The sequence below is a fragment of the Oncorhynchus masou genome, chromosome 33 (assembly GCF_036934945.1).
Source record: "Oncorhynchus masou masou isolate Uvic2021 chromosome 33, UVic_Omas_1.1, whole genome shotgun sequence".
Classification (NCBI taxonomy): domain Eukaryota; kingdom Metazoa; phylum Chordata; class Actinopteri; order Salmoniformes; family Salmonidae; genus Oncorhynchus; species Oncorhynchus masou.
In genome coordinates, this window is record NC_088244.1 from 24,553,879 (window position 1) to 24,579,933 (window position 26,055).

Consider the following 26,055-nt stretch of genomic DNA (forward strand, 5'->3'; position numbering starts at 1 on the left):
GAAGAAAATGTGGGGGGAAATAAGCAAACATTGTTTTTATCAGCAACAGAACAGCTTAATTCTCACTTGAAACAGTTTTTGTGTTTAATACGGCAAATTACACATTCTTGTAGTCTGACATTTCAGATTTAGATATGATAATTTGTCCTGAAGTACCTTGGATGTAGTGAACTACGTTTTCAAAGTAGCTTAACTTCTTCTAGTGTGAAGTATTTGGTAGATTGGTAAATTAATTACTTGCATGATTCCCTCCAATCCAACATAGGGTAGGATAAACTGCTCAAGTTGTATCTCAAACTAAATATCAGTGACTTCATCCTTTTTAACCTTTTATTCTAGATGGTTGTAATGTTGTCACCAATGGCTCCTCTGTGCTATGAAAGGGCCATTTCATCTGAATGGGCTCTTCTCACAAAAGGCTTGACCACAAACTACACACTTACAAAGCAATGTATGCACTAGAGGTCTTCTTGGGTGAAAAAAGTTGGTAGTGTTTATTACTCGATGTGACCCTTGTCCCAAAAACAATCAGACCCGAACCCGATTGACAAAAAAGTACATGTTGGAGCTCATTATGACGAAAGACCAGTGGTTGTTCCCAGTGCTGACCGGCTCGCTGCTTTGAGGTAGGCCTGGTTGAAATGTAAATATGTGACCCGATAGTCTTTTGGGCAAGTATTGTAGTTTAAAGGTAGACTCAGTGAAGTTGCCACGAGCAGCATCACAGATATTGAGATGAGTGAGATGCAAGACTTCAGTCACACACAGTATCTGTGCATGTGCATGGGTTCACTTCACGCTGTTCAGTGTGGTAGCCAGGGTACCAAAACAGCTGAGAAGTTGAGCCTCACGCTTCAACACTTAGTTGTTGCGGAAATCGACCCACTATGATTTTTACTTTCTGCATATCGCTGAGTCTACCTTTAATTTATACTAATTACTATGATAATCTATTTGGATTACTTTTGTATCAAATACTACAATCACCATTTGCAAAATCACCCAATGCATATGACTGACGATACAATAAAACGCAACAATGACAAACATTTCATAAAATTTTTATTTGTACTATTCATTTTTAAATAAGACATCGCTATATATCCCTTGGCTTAACACAATAGAACTCAGTTTAAAAAATGACCATGATTCTGTCTTCCTCCTTTCACACAATAAAGGAATCTTATAAAAACATCCAATATCTGACCAAATTATTTACAGTAGTATCATACCATAACAACTTCAATTCTATTTACAAAGGTACATTATATTTACAGTAGAAGGTGGCTTGTTAGCAGCAGATATGTTTGTGTTTCTCATGTGGCTGTCATAAAGCAACACAGGTCGTCTTGCTGGATCTAACCAGCTTTGTTGAAAACATCCCTGCATGTCACAGCTTGCACAGAAAGTGACAGTGCTCATACTAGGGAGGCCATTGACCTAAAAAAAACCTACATACATGAAATCTCAAGCCATCTAATAGAGGCCAAATATCAAGTAATTTTCCCATAAAAAGACATAAATGAATAATAACCCAATGAGAGGATTATCCAACTCAGAACTATTAACAGACTGAACCCAACGGTGATGATGAAGAAGCTTTGTCTTAGTAAGATGTGTCTGCTCTTTCTTCTTGCTTGGCCTTTGTGTCAGGTAAGAAAACCAATGTGAACATAATAAAAGATGCATAAAAGGGTTTAAGTAGAACACTTAAAAGATTAAAAAAGACCAGATAAGTAGATTTTGTGTTGTGGGTATTTTCTGTTTAGTTTTTTACCCTGTTAATTTAGTTCTGTCTTATTGGCCACAGCCCCGTAGGGTGGAGGGTAAGCGCCCTTGATGAACCTGACTGTCACTCCAGGGGACTACACCAACCCATTGACCCCTCCCCCCTAGCTGTTGCTGAGGAACTAGATGGCTGCGGAAGGAATGGGGGGAAGTTGTTCGCAGGCAAAGTAGTCCTTCAGTGGGGCAAAGAGATGGCGGATCACAGGCACACTCCAGGACTTCCCCAACACCTTCTGCCTCTGCTGGCGACTCATGTTCTTTACATCGGTGTAGTGCTTGGGGAAGCCGAAGATCCTTGAAGTGAAAGGCAGAAGAGAAGAGAACATCTTTAATATCCACTGAATTATATAAAAAAAACAAAATGAAAATAAGCGATAAAAAAAATAAATGCCATATTTCAAAATGCCTACTTCTCTAACTCCGTGATCCACAGGTTGTCATCCACGCCTTTCTCTGACACAGGGAGCTTGCTCACGTCCTTGCCCTGCTTGAGGGAGTTTGAGTTGGTGGTGATGGTCCTCACTTTTGTGAACTGTGCAATAGAATACAAAATAAACAAAGGAAAACAAGAAAGTAAGACACCAGGAAATGCTCGGACAAACAGTCACCGGTTCTAAAGAAAGATGGGTAGACTAATTCAAATGAAAAAAATGAAAAAACATTTGAAAAGAACCAAAGAGGATCAGATTGGGACTTCCTAGTTAAATAGAAAATTAATTTGAAACATTTTCTGACCTTAGCAACTCTTCCCCTTTCAAGGCAGTCCTGGAGAATAACCTTGTCGGTCTGGGATGCAATGATGGGTCTTGAACAGAATCAGACACATTGAACAAAACCTAAGAAGATTTCTAAAGGCAGGAAGCAGACTCATCACTAAGATAATTATTGTAATTATTTCACCACTATGGCCTATTTATTGCCTTACCTCCCTAATCTTAATACATATAGACTTTTATATTGTGTTATTGACTGTACGTTTGTTTATCCCATGTGTAACTCTGTTGTTTGTGTCGCACTGCTTTGCTTTATCTTGGCCAGGTCGCAGTTGTAAATGAGAACTTGTTCTCAACTGGCCTACCTGGTCAAATAGTCATAGAGATGGGACTAAAGATGGTGTCATATTGGTGTGGTCCTGGGTTTCTGCGAAGACCCACATATCAGTAGACTATAGAGCTCAATTGCACTGAATAAATCGTTTTAACCTCTTACATCTATGGGGGCGCTATTTCATTTTTGGATGAAAAACGTTCCCGTTTTAAACAAGATATTTTGTCACAAAAAGATGCTCGACTATGCATATAATTGATAGCATTCGAAAGAAAACACTCTGACGTGTCCAGAAATACCAAGATGTTCTCTGTGCGTGCCCTAGAACGTGAGCTTCAGGCAAAACCAAGATGAGATGGCATCCAGGAAATGACAAGGATTTTTGAGGCTCTGTTTTCCATTGTCTCCTTATATGGCTGTGAATGCGAGAGGAATGAGCCTGCCCTTTCTGTCGTTTCCCCAAGGTGTCTGCAGCATTGTGACGTATTTGTAGGCAGATCATTGGAAGATTGACCATAAGAGACCACATTTACCAGGTGTCCGCCCGGTGTCCTGCGCCGAAATTGGTGCGCAAAAGTCACCTGCCAGTATTTTTCCATGGGATACAGAGAGGAAAGCAAGCTTCCACGAACTGCATATCAATGAAGAGATATGTGAAAAAACACCTTGAGGATTGATTCCAAACAACGTTTGCCATGTTTCGGTCGATATTATGTAGTTAATCCGGAAAAAGTTTTACGTTGTAGGTGACTGAATTTTCGGTTCGTTTCGGTAGCCAGACGCAATGTAGAAAACGGAACGATTTCTCCTACACACAGACGCTTTCAGGAAAAACTGCGCATTTGGTATGTAACTGAGAGTCTCCTCATTGAAAACATCAGAAGCTCTTCAAAGGTAAATGATTTTATGTATTTGGTTATCTGGTTTTTGTGAAAATGTTGCGTGCTAAATGCTACTCAAAATGCTATGCTAGCTTTGCATACTCTTACACAAATTAGTCAATTTCTATGGTTCAAAAGCATATTTTGAAAATCTGAGATGACAGTGTTGTTAAGAAAAGGCTAAGCTTGAGAGCAGACGCATTATTTTCATTTTATTTGCGATTTTCAGAAATCGTTAACGTTGCGTTATGCTAATGAGCCTGAGGCTTTAGTCACAAACCCGGATCCGGGATGGGGAGTTTCAAGAAGTTAATCTATGGTTTCAATAATCAAAGGGGTTGATGAGAAATGATCATGGATCAGCTGAATGGTTCAGTTTGGTCCAGGGTGCAGACACGTACCTGTTCATCCCAGGGATGTTGCCCCAGAAGTATCGCGCTCTGTGGGCCGGGCTCACTTTCGCCGCATCCACCAGAACCGGGTTGCACTGAGAACAGACTGTCAGTTATTTGGGTTCTAAACTACAGAACATTTAGACAGTATGATTTGTATACAAATCAAGAGATCTGGTTCTGTGTTCATGTGAATGATTCGATTTTCTGACTTCAAACCCGTTCATTCTGAGACCCAGACCAAAACCATAAAGACCCAGAAATATATTCGGCAAAACTTTGTTTTAAGCTTGAACCCCAAGTTTCCCATTAGAATTCACAATTTTCGGAGACAAAAATGTACGCAGCATGATACAACTGTTCTAAGACGAGAGTGAATGGGGCTAGCTAACCTCCAGGAAGCGGCAGATGTCGACCTTGTGGTGGTTGTTCATGAACACCACGTTCTCGAAAAACCAGAAGAACGGCCTCTGGTCGTCTTCTTTGGGCTTCATGATGTGAAGAAGCCGGTAATACTCAAAGAAGAGCCTTCCTGTCCCTTCTACAGACATAATGACAGATTTAATAAGCACCCATAACACAGGGGAATAGTCTGGGAAGTTGGGTTATGCACGGTAGCTAGGCAGTGAACAACATTGCAGAGCTGATATCCACATTAGAGCTAACAGATGTTGCACTCTACTTGCCTATTCCAAACTAACCACGCTGTTGTACACTGCACTCTGCTGGTAATGTCTATAAGCCACACTATAAAATGTGTAGGGAATACTTAACAAATATATTTTTACTCTGTTGATCTCACAAGGTAAACTATTCAAGTCCCAGACATACCAAACAGTCCCTTCCGTGCTGGGTTCACAATGGCCAGATCGTTGCAAGGGCTCCCACCAATGAGCAGATCGAACGGACCCCACTTTAGGATCTGCATTGGACAAGAGTAGTGAGGTCTGTTTTAGTAATGACCAATGTTTCAAACCGACAGTAAAAGTGCTGTGCTCACATTATAAGACGTACGTGCTCTTTGGTGATGAGCCGGACATCATCCACATGTATGATCTTGCCTTCATGGTTGATCTCAGAAACAGCAATGGACTCCGAACAGATCTCCGAGGCCACATATTTGTCCACCTTGAATCCCAGCTCTTTCAGCACCAAGTAACCTAAGGGTCAAATAAAACAGATGCCCTCCTTAATAATCTGGTTAAGTGCTACTGTGCAAAGTCTCTGATTATTGAAGTTCCTCTTCTCGTTAGACCTTAAAAGGGGTATAATTTTCACAGTAGAATCAGAACAGTTGAAAAACAATAGAATTAGCATCAAATGGAAGTCAAATATTCACAGTGAGATCTTCATAGTAGAAGCACAACAAATGAGTGGAATCAAAATTAGACTAGAATTAAAACAAATAATACAGTAGTATTTTTGGCAGCAGAATCAGGACAACACAGTAGAATTAAAAATGGAAGAATTCCGGCGCTGCAGCTAACCTGTGCCAATCCCATCAAACAGTGAGAGGACGTTGATTGGTCGACGCAGGTTGGCAGGGATGGACGGGTATACCCGATCGGGCTCCTAGAGAGGGCAAAGGTTTTGCACACTCATTCGGTTATTGACCAGTACCGGTAGGTAAATGAATGTTACTAATAGATCAAATCAAAACAAAAAGCATTCCATTCTAAGGTAACGCTACAACCGCCACTCACAAACTGAAAGGCACTGTTATTTGCAAAAAACTCCTGGACACGGATGCTCCAGTCAAGACGGGGTTTCAGGGCACCGTGGGCATTGTGTGGTTCACACAGGTAGCAGATCCATGGATCCATCTCCTTCAGAGAGGCAAAGGTACCTGGGCCAACCAAGATGTTTAGGCAGTCCAAACAGTAGGAGCTGGGAGAAGACATATGTTAGACCATGACCCATGTCTGGAAGGTTTAGAGTAAACAATGGCATAGGAGGCTGGTGGAGTGAGAATGGGGAGGATGGTTCCTCTTCCACCAGCCTCCACTGGAGAGAGCGTTAGTAGCAAATACTGTTACTCACCGGCAGCAGCTGTCGTTCCCACAGAGGATGACCTCCAGGCCAGCACAGCACACTGTACAGTATGACTGGTAGCCATCCTCATCGTATCGATAGAGAGTCTCAGTGAAGTTATCCTGTAGGGAAGAGTAGTCAGTGTTATAGCTTCCCATATAAAGATTTAGGAATTGGCACAACTAGGGAAGACATGACCATCTGAAAAAAATGGAGGCAACACACCCAATATACATTTTGTTTAACATATACAGTACCAGTCAAAAGTTGACACACCTACTCATTCAAGGGTTTCTTTAATAACACATATGGAATCATGTGGTAACCAAAACAGTGTTAAACAAATCAAAATATATTTGAGATTCTTCAAAGTAGCCACCCTTTGCCTTGATGACAGTGTTGCACACTCTTGACATTCTCTCAACCAGCTTCACAAGGTAGTCACCTGGAATGCATTTCAATCAACAGGTGTGTCTTGTTAAAAGTTAATTTGTGGAATTTCTTTCCTTCTTAATGTGTTTGAACCAATCAGTTGTGTTGCTGAAAAGAAACCACCACTAAAGGACACCAATAAGAAGAGACTTGCCAACAAAACACTAGCAATGGACAATAGACCAGTGAAAATCTGTCCTCTGGTCTGATGAGTACAAATTTGAGACAAGTATTTTTTACATTTATTTTACTAGGCAAGTCAGTTAACTTCTTGGATATAGGGGCGCTCTTAATTTTTGGCTAAAAAAAGTCCCCGTTTTAAACAAGATATTTTGTCACGAAAAGATGCTCGACTATGCATATAATTGACAGCTTTGGAAAGAAAAACACTGACGTTTCCAAAACTGCAAAGATATTGTCTGAGTGCCACAGAACTGATGCTACAGGCGAAACCAAGATGAAATTTCAAACGGGAAGTGCCCCAGATTTTGAAGGCGCTGTGTTCCAATGTCTCCTTATATGGCTGTGAATGGGCCAGGAATGAGCTTACACTGTCGTTTCCCCAAGGTGTCTGCAGCATTGTGACGTATTTGTAGGCATATCATTGGAAGATTGACCATTTTACACTACATCATCCAAGTGCTCGCTTGGTGTCCGCATTTATTGCGTAATCTCCAGCTGCGTGTATTTTTCCATTTGCTTCCGAGGAGAAACCCAACTGCCACGAATGATTTATCATCGAATAGATATGTGAAAAACACCTTTAGGATTGATTCTAAACAACGTTTGCCATGTTTCAAATCAAATTTTATTTATCACACACACACACATGGTTAGCAGATGTTAATGCGAGTGTAGCGAAATGCTTGTGCTTCTAGTTCCGACAATGCAGTAATAACCAACAAGTAATCTAACTAACAATTCCAAAACTGTCTTATACACAAGTGTAAAGGGATAAAGAATATGTACATAAAGATATGAATGAGTGATGGTACAGAGCAGCATAAGCAAGATACAGTAGATACATATGAGATGAGTATGTAAACAAAGTGGCATAGTTAAAGTGTCTAGTGATACATGTATTACATAAAGATGCAGTAGATGATAGAGTACAGTATATGCATATACATATGAGATGAATAATGTAGGGTATGTAAACATTATATTAGGTAGCATTGTTTAAAGTGGCTAGTGATATATTTTACATAATTTCCCATCAATTCCCATTTTTAAAGTGGCTGGAGTTGAGTCAGTGTTGGCAGCAGCCACTCAATGTTAGTGGTGGCTGTTTAACAGTCTGATGGCCTTGAGATAGAAGCTGTTTTTCAGTCTCTCGGTCCCAGCTTTGATGCACCTGTACTGACCTCGCCTTCTGGATGATAGCGGGGTGAACAGGCAGTGGCTTTGGTGGTTCTCCTTGATGATCTTTATGGCCTTCATGTAACATCGGGTGGTGTAGGTGTCCTGGAGGGCAGGTAGTTTGCCCCCGGTGATGCGTTGTGCAGACCTCACTACTCTCTGGAGAGCCTTACGGTTGTGGGCGGAGCAGTTGCCGTACCAGACGGTGATACAGCCCGCCAGGATGCTCTCGATTGTACATCTGTAGAAGTTTGTGAGTGCTTTTGGTGACAAGCCAATTTCTTCAGCCTCCTGAGGTTGAAGAGGCGCTGCTGTGCCTTCTTCACGATGCTGTCTGTGTGGGGGACCAATTCAGTTTGTCTGTGATGTGTATGCCGAGGAACTTAAAACTTGCTACTCTCTCCACTACTGTTCCATCGATGTGGATAGGGGGGTGTTCCCTCTGCTGTTTCCTGAAGTCCACAATCATCTCCTTAGTTTTGTTGAGTGTGAGATTATTTTCCTGACACCACACTCCGAGGGCCCTCACCTCCTCCCTGTAGGCCGTCTCGTCGTTGTTGGTAATCAAGCCTACCACTGTTGTGTCGTCCGCAAACTTGATGATTGAGTTGGAGGCGTGCGTGGCCACGCAGTCGTGGGTGAACAGGGAGTACAGGAGAGGGCTCAGAACGCACCCTTGTGGGGCCCCAGTGTTGAGGATCAGCAGGGTGGAGATGTTGTTGCCTACCCTCACCACCTGGGGGCGGCCCGTCAGGAAGTCCAGTACCCAGTTGCACAGGTCGGGGTCGACACCCAGGGTCTCGAGCTTGAATGGTACTATGGTGTTAAATACCGAGCTGTAGTCGATGAACAGCATTCTCACATAGGTATTCCTCTTGTCCAGATGGGTTAGGGCAGTGTGGTTGAGATTGCGTCTTCTGTGGACCTATTTGGGCGGTAAGCAAATTGGAGTGGGTCTAAGGTGGAGGTGATATGGTCCTTGACTAGTCTCTCAAAGCACTTCATGATGACGGAAGTGAGTAGTCGTTTAGCTCAGTTACCTTAGCTTTCTTGGGAACAGGAACAATGGTGGCCCTCTTGAAGCATGTGGGAACAGCAGACTGGGATAGGGATTGATTGAATATGTCCGTAAACACACCAGCCAGCTGGTCTGTGCATGCTCTAAGGGTGCGGCTGGGGATGCCGTCTGGGCCTGCAGCCTTGCAAGGGTTAACACGTTTAAATGTTTTACTCACCTCGGCTGCAGTGAAGGAGAGTCCGCATGTTTTGGTTGCAGGCCGTGTCAGTGGCACTGTATTGTCCTCAAAGCGGGCAAAAAAGTTTAGTCTGCCTGGGAGCAAGACATCGTGGTCCATGACGGGTTTTCTTTTTGTAGTCCGTGATTGACTGTAGACCCTGCCACATACCTCGTGTCTGAGCCGTTGAATTGAGATTCTACTTTGTCTCTATACTGACGCTTAGCCTTGGAGGGAATAGCTACACTGTTTGTATTCGGTCATGTTTCCGTCACCCTGCCCTGATTAAACAGCAGTGGTTCGCGCTTTCAGTTTCATGCGAATGCTGCCATCAATCCACGGTTTCTGGTTAGGGAATGTTTTAATCGTTGCTATGGGAACGACGTCTTCAGCGCACGTTCTAATGAACTCGCACACCGAATCAGCGTATTCGTCAATGTTGTTGTCTGACGCAATACGAAACATATCCCAGTCCACGTGATGGATGCAGTCCCAGAGTGTGGAATCAGCTTGGTTGGACCAGCGTTGGACAGACCTCAGCGTGGGAGCTTCTTGTTTTAGTCTCGGTCTATAGGCAGGAAGCAACAAAATGGAGTCGTGGTCAGCTTTTCCAAAAGGAGGGCGGGGCAGGGCCTTATATGCGTTGCAGAAGTTAGAATAGCAATGATCCTAGGTTTTGCCAGCCCTGGTTGCGCAATCGATATGCTGATACAATTTAGGGAGTCTTGTTTTCAGATTAGCCTTGTTAAAATCCCCAGCTACAATGAATGCAGCCTCAGGATGTATGGATTCCAGTTTGCAAAGAGACAAATAAAGTTCGTTCAGAGCCATCGATGCGTCTGCTTGGGGGGGAATATATACGGCTGTGATTATAATCGAAGAGAATTCCCTTGGTAGATAATGCGGTCGACATTTGATTGTGAGTAATTCTAAGTTCCTGTATGTTTTTGTGATCATACCACGTCTCGTTAGCCATAAGGCATACGCCCCCGCCCCTCTTCTTACCAGAAAGATGTTCGTTTCTGTTGGCGCGATGCGTGGAGAAACCAGCTGGCTGCACCGACTCCGATAGCGGCTCTCCAGTGAGCCATGTTTCCGTGAAGCAAAGAACGTTACAGTCTCTGATGTCCCTCTGGAATGCCACCCTTGCTCGGATTTCATCAACCTTGTTGTCAAGAGACTGGCCATTGGCGAGAAGTATACTAGGGAGTGGTGCACGATGTGCCCGTTTCCGGAGTCTGACCAGAAGACCGCTTCGTTTACCTCTTTTACGAAGTCGTTTTTTTGGGTCGCCGGCTGGGATCCATTCCGTTGTCCCGTCGATATTATGGAGTTAATTTGGAAAAAAGTTAGGCGTTGTAATGACTGAATTTCCAGGTTTTTTTTCTTAGCCAAACATGATGAACAAAACGGAGCGATTTCTCCTACACAAATAATCTTTCTGGGAAAAAAATGAACATTTGCTATCTAACTGAGAGTCTCCTCATTGAAAACATCCGAAGTACTTCAAAGGTAAATTATTTTATTTGAATGCTTTTCTTGTTTTTGTGAAAATGTTGCCTGCTGAATGCTAGGCTTAATGCTATGCTAGCTATCAATACTCTTACACAAACGCTTGTGTAGCTATGGTTGAAAAGCATATTTTGAAAATCTGAGATGACAGTTTTGTTAACAAAAGGCTAAGCTTGTGAGTGAATATATTTTTCATTTCATTTGCGATTTTCATGAATAGTTAACGTTGCGTTATGGTAATGAGCTTGAGGCTATGATTACGCTCCCAGATACGGGATTGCTCGACGCAAGAAGTTAAGAACAAATTCTTATTTTTAATGACGGCCTAGCAACAGTGGGTTAACCTCTTGAAACTCCCCATCCCGGATCCGGGATCGTGACTAAAGCCTCAGGCTCATTAGCATAACGCAACGTTAACGATTTCTGAAAATCGCAAATAAAATGAAAATAATGCGTCTGCTCTCAAGCTTAGCCTTTTCTTAACACTGTCATCTCAGATTTTCAAAATATGCTTTTGAACCATAGAAATTGACTAATTTGTGTAAGAGTATGCAAAGCTAGCATAGCATTTTGAGTAGCATTTAGCACGCAACATTTTCACAAAAACCAGATAACCAAATAAATAAAATCATTTACCTTTGAAGAGCTTCGGATGTTTTCAATGAGGAGACTCTCAGTTACATATCAAATGCGCAGTTTTTCCTGAAAGCGTCTGTGTGTAGGAGAAATCGTTCCGTTTTGTACATCGCATCTGGCTACCGAAACGAACCGAAAATTCAGTCACCTACAACGTCAAACTTTTTCCGAATTAACTACATAATATCGACCGAAACATGGCAAACGTTGTTTGGAATCAATCCTCAACGTGTTTTTCACATATCTCTTCATTGATATATCGTTCGTGGAAGCTTGCATTCTTCTCTAAATTCCATGGAAAAATACTTGCAGCTGACTTTTGCGCACCAATTTCGGCGCAGGACACCGGGCGGACACCTGGTAAATGTGGTCTCTTATGGTCAATCTTCCAATGATCTGCCTACAAATACGTCACAATGCTGCAGACACCTTGGGGAAACGACAGAAAGGGCAGACTTACTCCTCTCGCATTCACAGCCATATAAGGAGACAATGGAAAACAGAGCCTCAAAAATCCTGCTCATTTCCTGGATGCCGTCTCATCTTGGTTTTGCCTGAAGCTCACGTTCTAGGGCACGCACAGAAAATATCTTGGTAAGTTCTGGACACGTCAGAGTGTTTTCTTTCGAAAGCTATCAATTATATGCATAGTCGAGCATCTTTTTGTGACAAAATATCTTGTTTAAAACAGGAACGTTTTTCATCCAAAAATGAAATAGCGCCCCCAGAGCATCAAGAGGTTAACTGCCTTGTTTAGGGGCAGAACAAAAGATTTGTACCTTGTCAGCTCGGGGATTCGATCTTGCAACCTTTTGGTTACTAGTCGAACACTCTAACCACTAGGCTACGCTGCTGCCCCAAGAGTAGGTGAACGGATGATCTCCGCGTGTGGTTCCCACTGTGAAGCATGGAGGAGGAGGTGTGATGGTGCTTTAGGGACACTGATTTATTTAGTATTCAAGGCACCCTTAACCAGCATGGCTACCACAGCATTCTGCAGCAATATACAATCCCATCTGGTTTGCGCTTAGTGGGACTATCATTTGTTTTTCAACATGACAATGACTCAACACACCCCCAGGCTGTGTAAGGGCTATTTGACCATGATGGAGAGCTGCATCAGGTGACCTGTTCGCCACAATCAACCGACTTCAACCCAATTGAGATGAGTTGGACTGCAGAGTGAAGGAAAAGCAGCCAACAAGTGCTCAGCATATGTGGGAACACCTTCAAGACTGTTGGAAAAGCATTCCAGGTGAAGCTGGTTGAGAGAATGCTAAGAGTGTGCAATGCTGTCGTCAAGGCAAAGGTTGACTACTTTGAAGAATCTCCAAATAAAGAAATAGTCCAAATAAAGAAAAACCCATGAATGAGTAGGTGTCCAAACTTTTGACTGGTACTGGATGTTTTTGTAACCTCTCTGACCTGTACAACATGGTGAAATGTAGCAAGAACCACAAGATGAATATATGTTTTGCTTTACCTTGCATTTAAGGCAAAGGCTTCCTTCAAACAGTGGATGGAAAATCTCTATATCGTCAGCCATACAGCACAGGCAGAAAGCTTTGGAAGATAGAAAATGAAAGTGAGTGAACAAAACAATGAAGGAACCAGACGTCCAACACAATACCACTATTTAATACAAAAGTGTGTCCATGTCAGGACAAGCTCTCACCTTCAATGTCCAGTCTTTTCTTCTGTACCCATTGAACCATCTCCTCTGAGAAAATAAAGATACAAAATACAGTATATTAAATGAGTGTGCAGAGACAGTGCCACTGCATTGAGAAAAGTAAACAAATAGGAAATACCGCTGTTGGTAGTGATGTGAAACAATTATTAACAGAGGATATATCAGCGTGAAGAAAGAGTAGAGAATGCCCACCTCTGTATTTCTGATCCGGCTGTTCATAGACGTAGCCTGGGTCTTTTATTTTGTTGGACTGCTGCTTTTGTTTTTTGAGTGGTGGCTTGCAGTCCGGATTTTGATCATTTTTCTCCATGTTGGACGAGGCACCTGCATCCTTCTCCTGCCTGAGGTTGAAGGTGCCGTTGTCCAGGTTCAGCGAGAGCTTGGTGAGACACACAGACACCTGGCTCAGGTTGTGCAGTTCGCTGTTGATGGATGTTGCCTTTTTTTGGTCCGGTTGCTTCCCATTAGCAATCCCTTTAGCTGTAAAATCATTATCATCAAAATACTGTACACCTTTAAGGCAAAATATATCTATTTATTTTCATACAAGTTGTTATAATATCTTCAAAATGAAAGAGGGATCATGTATGTAATACCCACTGGGCACAGACGTCAGTTTAACGTCTATTCCACATTGGTTCAACGTAATTTAATTGAAATGACGTGGGAACAACATTGGCCCAACCAGTGTGTGCCAGTGGGTAGATACAGAATGATATGTTAGTCAGCCTCTTAGCTTACCCTCTGTCTGGAGTGGTGGTTGGAACCCATCTGGGCCAGTGGGTTTGAAGCCGCCGAAGGCCCAGTCCACCATTTCGCTGAGGTGCTCCTCCTGCTTCTCTGAACCCAGGGAAAACACCTTCCTACATCTTGAAGCAGCCACCTACACGGTTACATACCAACACACAATCGGATAGGATACACACATAGAAAATCGACAATCACACACAAGCAGAGATAGACTGACCTGTAAAGATTGGAATATAGCATCCCTGTACGTGACGAGGGTGGCGAAGCTATTTGCGCAGAAACATTGTGCAAACGATCCAAATGGCAGCAGTCCCCGGGTGTTTTTCTGAAACAGACAGAATTTCACTAAGTGAGGCACAACAGGTCACCTTTACAATTTAATTTTAAAAAAACATTGTCCATCAAATATGGACACTCATAACTCACAAACACACTGAAAACAAAAACATGATGTCCTTCTCCCCCCTCACCTCGGAAAGCATGCCGTTCCCAAACCATTCAACTTTCCGGATGCTTTTGGCTGCCTGCCGTCCCTTCCAGGGTTGGACAGTCCCTGGCCACAGGGAGAATCCCTCTATCTGTCCCCACACCAGATCCCCCACATTGTAGCCCTTCTCATCCTACAGGGAAATGCACAGTCAGCCATACACCACAAAACACATTTGATGAGATTGAACACCAAAATACATTGATACAGTGCCTTGCGAAAGTATTCGGCCCCCTTGAACTTTGCGACCTTTTGCCACATTTCAGGCTTCAAACAAAGATATAAAACTGTATTTTTTTGTGAAGAATCAACAAGTGGGACACAATCATGAAGTGGAACGACATTTATTGGATATTTCAAACTTTAACAAATCAAACTGAAAAATTGGGCGTGCAAAATTATTCAGCCCCCTTAAGTTAATACTTTGTAGCGCCACCTTTTGCTGCGAGACTGACTGCCTGTTACGCAAATGCAGTAAGCCAAGGTAAGTTGCTAACTAGCATTAAAACTTCTTATAAAAACAATCATAATCACTAGTTAACTACACATGGTTGATGATATTACCTAGCGTGTCCTGTGTTGCATATAATCTGACTGAGCATACGAGTATCTAAGTATCTGACTGAGCGGTGGTAGGCAGAAGCAGGCGTGTAAACTTTCATTCAAACAGCACTTTCGTGCGTTTTGCCGCCAGCAGCTCTTCATTGTGCATCAAGCATTGCACTGTTTATGACTTCAAACCTATCAACTCCCGAGATGAGGCTAGTGTGACCGAAGTGAAATGGCTGGCTAGTTAGCGTGCACTAATAAGAGTTTCAAACTTCACTCGCTCTGAGCCTTGGGGTGGTTGTTTTCCCTTGCTCTGCATGGGTAACGCTGCTTCGATGTGGTGGCAGTTGTCGTTGTGTTGCTGATTCGAGCGAGGAGAGGGACGGAAGCTATAGTGTTACACTGGCAATACTAAAGTGCCTATAAGAACATCCAATTGTCAAAGGTTAATGAAATACAAATGGTATAGAGGGAAATAGTCCTATAATAACTACAACCTAAAACTTCTTACCTGGGAATATTGAAGACTCGTGTTAAAAGGAACCACCAGCTTTCATGTTCTGAGCAAGGAACTAAAACGTTAGCTTTCTTGCATAGCACATATTGCACTTATGTTCTTCTCCAACACTTTGTTTTTGCATTATTTAAACCAAATTGACTTTATTGATGTATTATAGTAAGTTAAAATAAGTGTTAATTCAGTATTGTTGTAATTGTCATTATTACAAATACATTTATCTTTAAATTGGCTGATTAATCGGTATCGGCTTTTTTGGTCCTCCAATAGTCGGTATCGGGATTGGAAAAAAAAAAATCATAAAAATCGGTCGACCTCTAATGTGAACCCTTGGTTTTAATAACTGGTTGACCCTACTTCGGCAGCAACAACCTCAACCAAACATTTTCTGTAGTTGCGGATCAGACCTGCACAACAGTCAGGAGGAATTTTGGACCATTCCTGGAACGAGTGCTCTGAGTCAGGAAGCAAGTTCGGGGAGTGAGCGTTTTAATAAATAAAATAAACACAAAACAAACACACCGACATGAAAACAGAGTCATTAACACCAGAGTAAAGATCCAAGGGGAGTGACAGATATAGGGAAGATAATCAAGGAGATTATGGAGTCCAGGTGAGTGACGAGGCACAGGTGTGCGAGACAATGGTGACTGGTGTGCTGGATAATCAGCAGCCTGATGACCGAGAGGGAGTATAAGTGACATTCACAGAGTTCATGTAACAGACACATCTCAACATCAACTCTTCAGAGGAGACTGCGTCACAATTCCTCTTTACAAAACGTTCAGTTCAGCAATATTCTTGGGATGTCTGGCGTGAACCGCTCTATTGAGGACATGCCACATCATCTCAATTGGGTTGAGGTCAGGACTCTGACTGGGCCAATCCAGAAGATGTATTTTCTTCTGTTGTTGATTTACATCTGTGTTTTGGGTCGTTGTCCTGTTGCATACCCCAACTTCTGTTGAGCTTCAATTGGCGGACAGATAGCCTTACAGTCTCTTCAAAATGTCGTAATAAACTTGGAAATTCATTTTTCAGTTGATGATAGAAAGCTGTCCAGGCCCTGAGGCAGCAAAGCAGCCCCAAACCATGATGTCCCTCCACCATACTTTAGTTGGGATGAGGTTGATGTTGGTGTGCTGTACCCTTTTTTCTCCACACATAGTGTTGTGTGTTCCTGCCAAACAACTCAACTTCAGTTTCATCTGTCCACAGAATATTTTGCCAATAGCGCTGTGGAACATCTAGATACTCTGACCTTCAGATGTGCAGTTATGTTTTTTTTGGACAGCAGTTGCTTCTTCAGTGGTGTCCTCTCATGAACAACATTCTTGTTTACTGTTTTACGTATCGTAGACTCGTTAACAGAGATGTTAGCATGTTCCAGAGATTTTTTAAAGTCTTTAGCTGACACTCTAGGATTCTTCTTAACCTCATTCAGCGCTGTGCTCTTGTAGTCATCTTTGCAGGACGGCCACTCCTAGGGAGAGTAGCAACAGTGCTGAACTTTCTCCATTTATCTTACCGTGGACTGGTGAACATCAAGGTTTTTAGAGATACTTTTGTAACCTCTTCCAGCTTTCTGCAAGTCAACAATTCTGAGATCTCTTTTGTTCGAGGCATGGTTCACATCAGGCAATGCTTTGCGTGAATAGCAAACTAATTTTGTGAGTGTTTTTTTAATAAGGCATGGCACCTCTGACCAACATCTCCAATCTCGTCTCAATGATTGTACCCTAGAGGTTAGCTGACTTCTGGGTTCACATACTTTTCCCAACCTACACTGAATGTTTAAATGATATATTCAATATAGACAAGACAAATACAATAGTTTGTGTATTATTAGTTTAAGCAGACTGTTGTTGTGACTTTATGCAGAAATCCAGATCATTCCAAAGGGTTCAAATACTTTTCTTGCCACTGTACATACAGAACAGTATAATTTAATATAATAACAGTGACAATATGTTGTTGGAGTCAACAGTATCTACCTCGTACAGGCAGGAGGATGTCTTCGCTGATCCTTCAGGGGTGGATGTGGCCATCGGCAGGGCATTGTCATTTTTACGCTGGGAGTCAGTGAGCGAAACACTTATATTATGCTTCCATAATATTTGCACTGCACATAATCATATTTTATATTTTAAAAAAGGAAATAGATTTAAACAACAATATAATGTACCTTGTGCTGTATGGTCTCAGTCCAAATAACGTCGTCGTCGCTGTCATCGAGAACAATAATTGGAATAGACTCAGTTGTCTTTAGCGCTGCCATTGTGGGCAAATTGCAAAGAGGTCAATATTTTTTTAGGATATATAAATGTACAATTGTCTGACAATGATCCTTTAATAAATGTATGTGATTCTCAGTGCCATCCTTACCTGGTCTTATGTCTGTCTGAACAGGCCTAGGTTCAGTCTCAGCAGGCTCTGTGAGGTCAATCAAATCTTGAACAATAGGAACAATCGGAATTATTAAATATACAGCATATCCGTATTCACCTACGGGGTATGCAATGTTTTTGTTCCAGCCCAGCACTCACACACTTGTGTCAAATAAACAACAAATAATGGCCTTCAGTCTAGAGAGAGGCTTAGTTGAATTGAGTCTGTTACTGCTGGGCTGGAACAAAAGCCTGCACACAGAAACAGAGTGGGAGACCTCTGCTCCGAATAAACAGTTTGTCAAGTGTCACATTCTGGTAAATATATAGTACAATCTTACCAGATGAGTTGCGCTCCTGTGTTAGAGGACTTGAGGGTGACGAGGGTATGCCTTCGTCCTCACTGCGTTCTGTGAGCCAGTCATCCTCATCCCGACTACCATCACCAAGCAAGGTAGCCTGGACACATAAAAGACATCCATACCAACACATTAACAGACAGAAACAAAACATAAAAAACGGTATGTTCTACATTGCAAAACAATGTGACTATAGTAGTAGCATACATTACAGCAGAGCAAACACACCAACATAATTTCCCAAACAGTGCCGTCTAGTCCAGTTAGCTACACACCCGAGCGAAGACCTTGTCCCTTTGCAGAGAGCCAGAGGGGAGAGTAAGCAGGCTGCAGATCAGCCTCCGTAGGATAGATGTCTTTCCCATGGTTCTCAGCACCCGTTTCCAGTGCTGCTCCACCGTGGGCCCAGGGGTGGGAGAGTCGGCGGTAAGCTTCTCACCCTCTGAGATCATATACTCCAGGAACTCATCGGTCAGCAGGGCCATGTCACCCGGGACTCCACACAGCCCCATGAGGGACCCCAGCTCGGCCACTACCCTACTCGTCACCTCCAGCCTCCCAGTAGGCCTCAGCAAGATGGGAATGTTCTTCAGGGCCACGTTGGGTAGTGGCAGGCTCTGCATCAGGCTCCAGGTGGTAGCCTTGTAGAAGGAGACACTGCTCTCCAGGAAAGAGTCTACGACATCGTCTTCGAGTTCTGCCTGATGTTCCAACAGGAAGTCCTTCACGCGGGCGCCCGTATTCACATCCACCCTCAGGAGGTGATCCTTCTTGTTGGCAAGGAGCGTGGGCTCCCGCTGCCTCAGGAAGCGGTCCACGGCGGGCGAGCGGAGGAAGCTGGCTGCATAGGAGTGCACCAGGATAGAGGCCTGCTGTAGGATGTTGGCCACATCAGAGTCGCCCCATTCAAGGAGCTCCTGGAAGGCACAGAGGGGCTCCAAGGCTTGTCCCAGGAACAGCAGGCTCAGTCTGACTTTTAGGTCCCTTAGACAGGCACACACTTGCTCCGCGTCCCCCTCATTGCCCCGGGACTCAAAGTACTGGAGCAGCTCGGGCCAGGCGTCTGCCATCCTCTGCACTGTCCTGCCCAGGAAAAGGCACTGGGACGACAGGGGAAGGAGAGGGTCCAAGGATGTCACATCGGCAAATATCTCCTTGAGGTTGGTGGTGGGGCAGGTGGAGTAGTGGTGGTGGATGTCTCTAACCAGCTCCAGGACTGACTCCGGCAGCACACTCACGCCCACTTGACACGCCCGTCCAGCCAGGCCAGGGAGACCACATAGGGATACCAGCCCAGGGTTCAGGGCCCTGAGCCCAGTCACCAACACCTGACTCAGCCCTGTGTCTCCACAGTAGAACACAGCCAAGTTCGCCAAGGGGAGCTCAAACCTCCTCAGAGTCTCCACCAGGCAGTTCAGCTCGGCTGTACCAGCTGACACTGTGGCATCCCTGGGCTCAAGGGTGTCTAGCAGGCGCACATGCTTGACCCCTGACCTCTGGTCAAAGTAGCCCATCAGGAGCACACTGGCCGTCTCCCGGTCTCCATCCCCTCCCAGCTCCACACCTCGGTACAGGTAGAGGCAGTAGGGGGTCTGGGAGCAGGCAGCGGTGATGTCCTGAGGGTATTTCTGACCCAGAGCGTGTCTGGCTACCTGATCCTGGGTAAGTTCTGTCCCGTGCTTTGCTGGGCTGGGCCAGTGCTTCTGGATGAGCTGCAGCAGGCTGGGGCTGAAATGGAAAAATGTATCCTCCTTCTCCTCTGCTGTTTGAACATCCAGTGCCATTTCCTGGTTCTGCCAGGGCCCCTCAGACATCTCCACTTCCCTAGCTGTGGGTGACAAATGACAACATTGAGAAACCAAAACACAAATAAAGTGGATACAGTGGACTAGAATGTCATACTAGCAATTCACACGAAAAAACAAAAGAATAGAACAGAGAGAGAGTGAAGTTGAGTCTCACAGAAGTCGAGTTGTGTCAGGGCTTTGGGTCTTTGTGGCTGTTTAGCAGCATTAGCAGGTGGCATGCTCTGTCCAGCCCGCGACTCCAGAGCATCATACTTCTGGCCATTGTGGTTGGAGTCAAAGAATACCTTGAACCACTGTAGGAAGTCCAGGCTCGCCTCAGAGCTCCCTCCGACCAGACCCTCCACTGGGATTGACTGGGGGAGGAGAGATTTTACACAACATTATTAAATCACTACATGTAAAAATATGCATGTTATAAAATGGAATAAGTACTAGATTACATATACACTGCTCAAAAAAATAAAGGGAACACTTAAACAACAATGTAACTCCAAGTCAATCACACTTCTGTGAAATCAAACTGTCCACTTAGGAAGCAACACTGATTGACAATAAATGTCACATGCTGTTGTGCAAATGGAATAGACAACAGGTGGAAATTATAGGCAATTAGCAAGACACCCCCAATAAAGGAGTGGTTCTGCAGGTGGTGACCACAGACCCCTTCCCAGTTCCTATGCTTCCTGGCTGATGTTTTGGTCACTTTTGAATGCTGGCGGTGCTTTCACTGTAGTGGTAGCATGAGACGGAGTCTACAACCCACACAAGTGGCTCAGGTAGTGCAGTTCATCCAGGATGGCACATCAATGCGAGCTGTGGCAAGAAGGTTTGCTATGTGTCAGCTACCAGGAGACAGGCCAGTACATCAGGAGACGTGGAGGGGCCGTAGGAGGGCAACAACCCAGCAGCAGGACCGCTACCTCCGCCTTTGTGCAAGGAGGAGCACTGCCAGAGCCCGGCAAAATGACCTCCAGCAGGCCACAAATGTGCATGTGTCTGCTCAAACGGCCAGAAACCGACTCCATGAGTGTGGTATGAGGGCCCGACGTCCACAAGTGGGGGGTTGTGCTTACAGCCCAACACCGTGCAGGACATTTGGCATTTGCCAAAGAACACCAAGATTGGCAAATACGCCACTGGCGCCCTGTGCTCTTCACAGATGAAAGCAGGTTCACACTGAGCACGTGACAGTCTGGAGACGCCATGGAGAACGTTCTGCTGCCTGCAACATCCTCCAGCATGAGTGGTTTGGCGGTGGGTCAGCATTTCTTTGGGGGGGTGCACATCCCTCCATGTGCTCGCCAGAGGTAGCCTGACTGCCATTAGGTACAGATATGAGATCCTCAGACCCCTTGTGAGACCATATGCTGGTGTGGTTGGCCCTGGGTTCCTCCAAATGCAAGACAATGCTAGACCTCATGTGGCTGGAGTGTGTCAGCAGTTCTTGCAAGAGGAAGGCATTGACGCTATGGACTGGCCCGCCCGTTCCCCAGACCCGAATCCAATTGAGCACATCTGGGACATCATGTCTCGCTCCATCCACCAACGCCATGTTGCACCACAGACTGTCCAGGAGTTGGTGGATGCTTTAGACCAGGTCTGGGAGGAGATCCCTCAGGAGACCATCCGCTACCTCATCAGGAGCATGCCCAGGCGATGTAGGGAGGTCATACAGGCACGTGGAGGCCACACACACTACTGAGCCTCATTTTGACTTGTTTTAAGGACATCACATCAAAGTTGGGTCAGCCTGTAGTGTAGTTTTCCACTTCATTTTTGAGTGTGACTCCAAATCCAGACCTCCATGGGGTTGATAAATTTGATTTCCATTGATAATTTGTGTGATTTTGTTGTCAGCACATTCAACTATGTAAAGAAAAGTATTTAATAAGAATATTTCATTCAGATCTAGGATGTGTTATTTAAGTGTTCCCTTTTTTTGAGCAATATAATAACACCATGTTATTACTAGAGTAATTGCAGTGTTGCTACACATGTGTAAGAGCAATGGAATGAAGAAGTTGTGTGCAGATTACACACAGTCCTACTAGACTGCAGTATATCATTAACGGGTGTATGGCTGTAGAGTGTAACTCACTTTGATCACCCCACTCCTCCTGAAGCCAGCCTGCAGCACACTGTAGTTGTGACGGGCATCCACCTCATCACTGGCATGGAACCTCACTCTCTGTACGTCCACAGAACCAGGGAACAGCCAATGCATCAGCTGGCAGAACGCAGCACCTGGAACACACATTTAGAGTCTTACCCCCATCCCTGAAACACATGCAAAATACAGTGCCTTGCGAAAGTATTCGGCCCCCTTGAACTTTGCGACCTTTTGCCACATTTCAGGCTTCAAACAAAGATATAAAACTGTATTTTGTTGTGAAGAATCAACAAGTGGGACACAATCATGAAGTGGAACGACATTTATTGGATATTTCAAACTTTTTTAACAAATCAAAAACTGAAAAATTGGGCGTGCAAAATTATTCAGCCCCCTTAAGTTAATACTTTGTAGCGCCACCTTTTGCTGCGATTACAGCTGTAAGTCGCTTGGGGTATGTCTCTATCAGTTTTGCACATCGAGAGACTGAAATTTGTTCCCATTCCTCCTTGCAAAACAGCTTGAGCTTAGTGAGGTTGGATGGATGGAGAGCATTTGTGAACAGCAGTTTTCAGTTCTTTCCACAGATTCTCGATTGGATTCAGGTCTGGACTTTGACTTGGCCATTCTAACACCTGGATATGTTTATTTTTGAACCATTCCATTGTAGATTTTGCTTTATGTTTTGGATCATTGTCTTGTTGGAAGACAAATCTCCGTCCCAGTCTCAGGTCTTTTGCAGACTCCATCATGTTTTCTTCCATAATGGTCCTGTATTTGGCTTCATACATCTTCCCATCAATTTTAACCATCTTCCCTGTCCCTGCTGAAGAAAAGCAGGACCAAACCATGATGCTGCCAACACCATGTTTGACAGTGGGGATGGTGTGTTCAGGGTGATGAGCTGTGTTGCATTTACGCCAAACATAACGTTTTGCATTGTTGCCAAAAAGTTATATTTTGGTTTCATCTGACCAGAGCACCTTCTTCCACATGTTTGGTGTGTCTCCCAGGTGGCTTGTGGCAAACTTTAAACAACACTTTTTATGGATATCTTTAAGAAATGGCTTTCTTCTTGCCACTCTTCCATAAAGGCCAGATTTGTGCAATATACGACTGATTGTTGTCCTATGGACAGAGTCTCCCACCTCAGCTGTAGATCTCTGCAGTTCATCCAGAGTGATCATGGGCCTCTTGGCTGCATCCCTGATCAGTCTTCTCCTTGTATGAGCGGAAAGTTTAGAGGGACGGCCAGGCCTTGGTAGATTTGCAGTGGTCTGATACTCCTTCCATTTCAATATTATCGCTTGCACAGTGCTCCTTGGGATGTTTAAAGCTTGGGAAATCTTTTTGTATCCAAATCCGGCTTTAAACTTCTTCACAACAGTATCTCGGACCTGCCTGGTGTGTTCCTTGTTCTTCATGATGCTCTCTGTGCTTTTAACGGACCTCTGAGACTATCACAGTGCAGGTGCATTTATACGGAGACTTGATTACACACAGGTGGATTGTATTTATCATCATTAGTCATTTAGGTCAACATTGGATCATTCAGAGATCCTCACTGAACTTCTGGAGAGAGTTTGCTGCACTGAAACTAAAGGGGCTGAATAATTTTGCACACCCAATTTTTCAGTTTTTGATTTGTTAAAAAAAGTTTGAAATATCCAATAAATGTCATTCCGCTTCATGATTGTGTCCCACTTGTTGTTGATTCTTCACAAAAAAATACAGTTTTATATCTTTATGTTTGAAGCCTGAAATGTGGCAAAAGGTCGCAATGCTCAAGGGGGCCGAATACTTTCGCAAGGCACTGTAGCTAACTATGATTGTTTTACATGGTAACTTCTCAACTGGCCTACCTGGTTAAATAAAAGTAAAATAAAAACATTGATGTAGAGAAATGTTCTCTAGGTATGACAGACACATAAGTGTATTATCTAGAGACAATACATAGGCCTAGAGAATTTATCAACAGTGTGTACAATGAGCATCTAGCCTACCTGAGCATGTTTGCTCCACCTTTGTGAACCTGGTCTGTAGAGATTCATTGAGCCAAGTCAGCAGCTCATAGCGGTTGTGTTTCTCACCAGGCTTGACTTGGACATTCACTGCCATCTCCAGGTCTCCACCTGTAGCAAAACCACATATCAATAACAATGTAGCTTAATAACTAAAACAAAGATCATAGTATTTGTATAAGTGATAGTATGTGTTAAATGCATGAATTGATATTCAGTACGGAGTGCACACTCCACCAACAAGGCTACTTTCAAGCACCGGTAAATATCAACGTAAACATCAATTTGCGTATTGTAAAGGTTGGGGGAAGGAATCGAACATCGCAATAACAATACAAGTAAACTACCGTTACAGTGTGTCACATATAGCTGCTGCAACATTGTATCGCTCTCGAACGATTCAGGGTGTTGTAACATTGTGTCGATTCATCTGCGCTCTTGCTTTGTGCATTCGTGCTTCACGTTAACTTCCTGAATGTTCAAATAGCCTATATTAACAGTTACTATAGTCAAATGTTCTGATTTTAAATGTTTACACTATTCGCCAAGGGCTAAACTTAGGCATGCTCATATTATTTTCCCGCAAAAAACACCGAAGGAATGTATTGTATTTGGACCAATGCTGACCCAAGCAGCCACGTGTATGGTAACCATGCAGTGTTGAGAGAAAACGTGAGTGAACCGAACAAACGCAGAAGTGTTTCTTCAGGTGCCCCACATGTTATTAGAACGTTATTTAGAACAATATTTAACTAGTGTTTTCAACAAGGCTGGTAAACTGTAGCCAAAATGGCAAAACATATTTCTCAGCATTCCAAGCAATAATAATTTATTTGGACATATTGGTAAAAGAAAAGTCTATATCATTCAATTACATTGTTATATGTGTAACCTATGCTATTTATAAAGCTTGGTGAACGTAAAAAGTACAATACAACCTGGTAAAAGTTCATGTGAGGCTATGAGCTAGGCTACTTGCCTATTTGCTTACGATATATCGAAAATGTTCAATATTGTTCAGACATGTGCGCTCACCTCGCTCTCCTTTCCTTTTCATGGCGTTTTCAATGTCCCAAACTCGTGGTCTGTCTTTTGGCCAAGCTAGCTACTCACCCCTTTGGCCTAGAGAATACGGGATATTTAACTCGCTGCAGCTCTACAGAAGACCCAAAGCTATGTTTCGTCCGCGGGATTCCAACCAATGATTTCTCTATGCTAATGTTGAGTGGGGTTGGACCACGTGAACCCGCCGATCCCTCTTCGTGCGCAATTACGCAAACTATGCTATGGCTATTTGCGCCCGCCAACCACCGAAACAATGGAAACACTAACTGTTTTACAGTTTCTAAGTCAGAATCGTAAGCGAAACATCATAATATATTGTTGTATCATTGTAGGGTTGTGTTTACGACATTTCGAGAGCCACAAGGTGTTGCAGACAAAAAGCCCATCAAAACGGATCTAGGCGAAATTTACTCAGCATCTCAGATGATCGAACTTTCTAGTGTGGCCACTAAAAGGAAGTAACCGAATGTACCCACATATTCATCACGTTCCACGACAAAACAACATTTAGGACTATAAAAACACCATGGGGGTAGGTAGGGGGACCACAGGGTTGAACTTTCTTGATAGAAACATAACGACTTCATTCCCGAAATATGCCTAAATCTGGACAGGCTAAATCTAGTGTAGTAATGTGCTATTTAGTTGAACCATTCTGTGCATAGGCCTACAGTAGCCTAGTTATTCTGTTGTCAAATGGCAGCTCCAACTGGTCTAAAATGGCGAAGGTCGAAACTAAGCTCAGTTGGGATCGACTCAAACTCCGAGTAATTTAGTTGTTAAACGAATGGATTAACATTATCCACGCTTCTATCCAAAGTTTTTATGTGAGTAAAGTAATATGTATTTTTAAAAAACACGACAGCTGTGATAGAAAGTTTTGGTGTAATTGTTATAAATGCCGACAAATAGGCCTAATTTGTTCGTTCAACATGGTGGGATCTTTTTGTGACTAATATTATTTATCTGGGAAATGGTGGTGAAAAGTTATAATTA

At 43.5% G+C, this 26,055-nt stretch overlaps 1 protein-coding gene across 1 annotated transcript; it reads right to left on the bottom strand.

Moving 5' to 3' along the window:
* Nucleotides 1–1,059: 1,059 nt before the first annotated feature.
* Nucleotides 1,060–25,166, bottom strand: LOC135528084 (uncharacterized). The gene is made up of 25 exons (XM_064956874.1): nt 25,030–25,166; nt 23,977–24,105; nt 21,962–22,107; nt 20,018–20,216; nt 18,331–19,883; nt 18,038–18,155; nt 17,695–17,760; nt 17,495–17,580; nt 17,304–17,381; nt 14,227–14,376; nt 13,974–14,081; nt 13,748–13,889; nt 13,199–13,486; nt 12,989–13,033; nt 12,797–12,876; nt 6,149–6,261; nt 5,812–5,995; nt 5,596–5,680; nt 5,123–5,268; nt 4,940–5,030; nt 4,501–4,649; nt 4,118–4,203; nt 2,524–2,593; nt 2,199–2,320; nt 1,060–2,082 (listed from the first exon to the last, which is right to left on the bottom strand). Exons 1-25 carry the CDS (start codon nt 25,049–25,051, stop codon nt 1,911–1,913), a joined length of 4,428 nt encoding a protein of 1,475 aa, XP_064812946.1. The 5' UTR covers nt 25,052–25,166; the 3' UTR covers nt 1,060–1,910.
* Nucleotides 25,167–26,055: the final 889 nt, after the last annotated feature.

Excerpts from the sequence above, each read along its gene's own strand:
- LOC135528084 (XM_064956874.1), bottom strand. The coding sequence starts at position 25,051 with ATGAAAAGGAAAGGAGAGCGAG. Across the intron at positions 24,106-25,029 it reads GAAAAGGAAAGGAGAGCGAG|GTGGAGACCTGGAGATGGCA; the intron begins GTGAGCGCACAT and ends GTTTTGCTACAG. Across the intron at positions 17,581-17,694 it reads TCAGACAGACATAAGACCAG|CGCTAAAGACAACTGAGTCT; the intron begins GTAAGGATGGCA and ends CCACAATGGCAG.